This window comes from Mastomys coucha, unplaced genomic scaffold (genome assembly GCF_008632895.1).
Source record: "Mastomys coucha isolate ucsf_1 unplaced genomic scaffold, UCSF_Mcou_1 pScaffold20, whole genome shotgun sequence".
Taxonomy (NCBI): Eukaryota; Metazoa; Chordata; class Mammalia; order Rodentia; family Muridae; genus Mastomys; species Mastomys coucha.
In genome coordinates, this window is record NW_022196903.1 from 63249847 (window position 1) to 63253972 (window position 4126).

Sequence of the window (4126 nt, forward strand, 5' to 3'; positions counted from 1 at the left end):
ATTTCCAGCTTCTGGCTATTATAAATAATGATGATATGAACTTAGTGGAGCATGTGTCCTTGTTGTATGTTTGAGGATCTTTTGGGTATATGTCCCTAGGAGTGGTATAGCTAGGACCTCAGGTAATTATATGTTTATTTTCTACAGAACTGCCAGACTGATTTCCAGAATTGTACTAGCTTTCAATCACACCAACAATGGAGGAGTGTTCCTCTTCTCCACATCTTTACCAGCATCGGCTGTCACCTGAGTTTTTTTTTTTATCTTAGCCATTCTCAGTGGGATGAAGTTGAATCTCGAGGTTGTTTTGATTGGCATTTCCCTGATGACTAAGGATTTAGAACATTTCTTTAGGTGTTTCTCAGGCATTCAATATTCCTCAGTTGAAAACTCTTTGTTTAGTTCTGTACCTCATTTTTAAAATAGGGTTATTTGGTTCTCTGGATTCTTTGAGAAAACCAACAAGATAGATAAACCATTAGCCATACTAACCAGAGGGTACAGAGACATTATCCATGGCTAGCCTGGATCCTATTATGTAAAGCCGAATGTACTTGAACTCATGGAGACACTCTGGTCTCAAAAACTCAAATGCAGTGTTTAGAGAATGTAACTAATATATTCTATCAAATTTTAAATTCTAAATCACTTTTACAAAACTATCTTTTTACTGTTAAGCCCTACCATATTATACACAATTGTAAATGAAAGTCCTCTTATTTAAGGCTTGAAGATTCTTTTTTGCAATGTGTTTTCTACTTGTTAAATCATCAAGAGATAAGTTAAATTTATTTTCATACTTAACAAAAATTATCACCATGCTTATTTTCCTTTTCAAAAACCTCTGTCCTGGTACCTACAAATATTTCACTGATGTTTTTCAAATAAAATACTAAATGTACAGCTTCATCTATTTTCATAAAATACTGTGGAAGCAAAAGTGAATTGAAATGCTAGAATATACTCCATTATTCCACTGTTTGTAAAAATAACTTAATTTTGTTAGTCCTTACAACTTACTATGATTTTAAAATAATTCCAGAGATTTATGGAAACTTCAGTTCATAGTTTTGTTGTTTCAATCTCTATAACTTTTAGTTTCTTAAGTAGTAATTATAAACATTTCATCAAGAAATTTGAAATTTTTACCAAATTCTATTGGACAATTAATATAAATCCATAAACATGAAAAATACTTTATATTCAAGAGGTTTTCCACTTACTATGCATAGGGAATTTTGCAACAGAGCCATGAATCTCTGAGTCTGAGCTCTCTGGTCTTTGTGGGGGCTGGAGTTAATTATATTGCTATTGTTTCAGACAATGCTTCAACTGAATTTCCAACAATTATAAGGGTATGGAATAAAAAATTATTTCCTCTATCCACCTTAAATGAGATTTTCTCTGGTTGCAGTAATCTGAAAAAAGTTTGTCTTATTACACATGGACAACTAACAGGCTGTGTATTCTAGTGCTGAAATAGAGTGAAGAGAATTCAGAGGTAAGGGTGACTTTGAGGCTCCTCCATTTCACTTATTTCTGTAAACACACAAATGGCTGCATCTGTGAAACACTTTGAACATTGAAGCACCACCAGAAACAGCTGAAGCATCACAGACTCACACTTCTGCTTTCCTGGTGGTTTTTGCTATAGTCTGCATCACTGTGGGAGGCCAGCTGTGACCTTGTTGACAGTAATAAATTCCAACATCTTCGGGCTCCACACTGTTGATACTGAGAGTGAAATCTGTCCCTGATCCACTGCCACTGAACCTGGAGGGGATCCCAGAGATGGACCCAGAAGCATACTTGATGAGAAGCCTTGGAGACTCATGTGATTTTTGTTGATACCAGTGTAGGTAGTTGCTAATACTCTGGCTGGCCCTGCAGGAGAGACTGACTTTATCTCCTGGAGTCACAGACAGTGTGGCTGGAGACTGAGTCAGCACAATGTCCCCTCTGGAGGCTGGAAAAATAGAAAAAAGTGTTAGTAGGACACAACACTGAATAGGAAAGTCAATCCTACACTACTTAGAAAAGTAAAAGATTTTCATTGTATCAATTTCTTTAAACAGGAAGTCAAATCCCATATGGTTCTGGATTCCTATTTAAGCAAGAAAATTTCATATTTAAATAATATCTCCACTTTATTGCCATGTTCAAGCAATCATACCTGAAATCCAGAAAAGCAGAAGTCCCAGGAACTGAGGTGTGGACACCATCTTTGATCTTTCACTGAGTTTGTGTGGATCTTGGCACAGTCCAGAGAAAGACTTTCTTATAGTACTCTAAATGGCAGAAACACTGAAAGGAAGAAGTACTTATGCAAATCATACTGATTTCCTGAGGTTTGTAATAAGATCTGGTCAGAAGAGCAGGCTCCTAGTGTCTTCTTAGAGTATTTATTGGCTTGCTGGTTAACTGAAGAGATGATGAGAGTTAAAGGAGAGCTGGTTTCTACTTATATGGTTACATAATTAGCACAGTCTAAGGAAGTCTCTGGGATTCATTTAGTAGTTTAAAATGAAGATCATCTCATAACCATGGTCTTATTCCAGGCTTATGTTGTTTTCTTTGACAATTCTTATAGTATGACCTGAAGCACCTTTAACCATCTGAACATTCCAAGAAGCATAGCAACATGTAAACCTAAACTGATAACACATTTCTGAAATTTCATTAATAAGAAGTAGGAAATTCTAAATGTCTTATGAAGACATATTTCTCCAGGGGGGGAAATGAAATCCTCATAAGCATTTAGAATCTGCCAGAATAAAGAAGAATTTCAGAGGCTGAGATATCAAAGTATTTTTAACAGTTTTCCAATAAATGTCAACTAATACATCTTTCATGTCTTTCCAGCAACAGTGATGAAGACTGTCACAGAATTTTTTTTAGACTCTTCAAACAAATTTCTTCCATAATACGTTTCATGCTACTTAAAAGAACACAATTGTGAGAAAGTCTAGATCAAGAGAGAAGCTCCCATAATTTCCATTTAAAGAAAAAAACTGTTCCTGTCACTTGGGTCATATAACCAAGCTAGAGCACATTTATCATGTAAAAGTGTGTCTGAGCTTTTGAAAATCCTTAATAGATGCAACATAGACTACCAAACCTCTGGAAGAATGAGGATAGGAGTAAAGAAGAGCCCCAGTTCACTGCAGGTGGGAAGGTAATAACTATGAAATCACTGTGCAGTTTTCTAAAACAGCAACAGATATCACTACTAAATTGCACACCTATGCCATTCCTGTGGATATACCTAAAGGTTTCTGTAGCCTACAACAGACATTAAAGCACATACATATCTTTTGCAGCTCAATTCACAATAACTAGGAAATGGAATTAATTTTGATGTACATCAGAAGATAAATAGTTAATTGAAATATAGTACATTGGTTCAATGGAACTTATGTAGGTATGAAAACTCATAAAATTATGAAAACTTTGGAAACTGTATGGTCCTCGAAAAATTATAATGACTAAACCATTGTATTCCCTCATACGTATTTTCCATATTCATCCTGCAAGTATAAATTGTAACTTCAAATTTCCATTTGCTGTTTGACTTGGACTATATGTTGATGTAGGAAGCTAGGTTGGAAGTCCACATTAGGAAGTCTTTGGAGGGTTTATAATAGAAAACATATATCTGATGTAAAATAGGCAGGTACTTTGGGAAGAAATGTTTATGCATGGTTGGGATGAAAGATTGTGAAAGGGAATGGTTAAATATATTATGATTATTCTACTAATTCCAAAAAGAAAAACTATCAAACTAGTAAATCATAATTCATGAACAAATTTAGGAAGAGTCATTGGAGATAATGGAGTATATGATGGCTGACTTTATGCAGGCATTCAAAACAAGTAGCAGATTGTGAAATTACCATATATTAATTATTAGTAAATGAAACTATAATGTGAAGCAGCACGCATAGAATATTAAGGTGTACACTGCATCTGCAATCATTAAAACACAAACACACATGTATAAATTAATGTATCATGGACAATATTTCCTCCATTCTGTCTTCTTCCCTTCCTTCATTCTTTCCTTCCTAACTTATTTCCTTCCTTTCTTCCTTTCTTTTTTGTCTCTCTTTTTTTCTCTATTTTGTTT

The 4126-nt window shown here is 34.7% G+C and overlaps 1 gene segment (V, D, J or C); it reads right to left on the minus strand.

The window, feature by feature from the left end:
• Positions 1 to 1619: 1619 nt before the first annotated feature.
• LOC116099898 lies at positions 1620 to 2290 on the minus strand. The segment is given in 2 exon segments: positions 1620 to 1966; positions 2174 to 2290. Coding segments are annotated over 2 exon segments (396 nt in total).
• Between the last annotated feature and the right edge of the window lie 1836 nt (positions 2291 to 4126).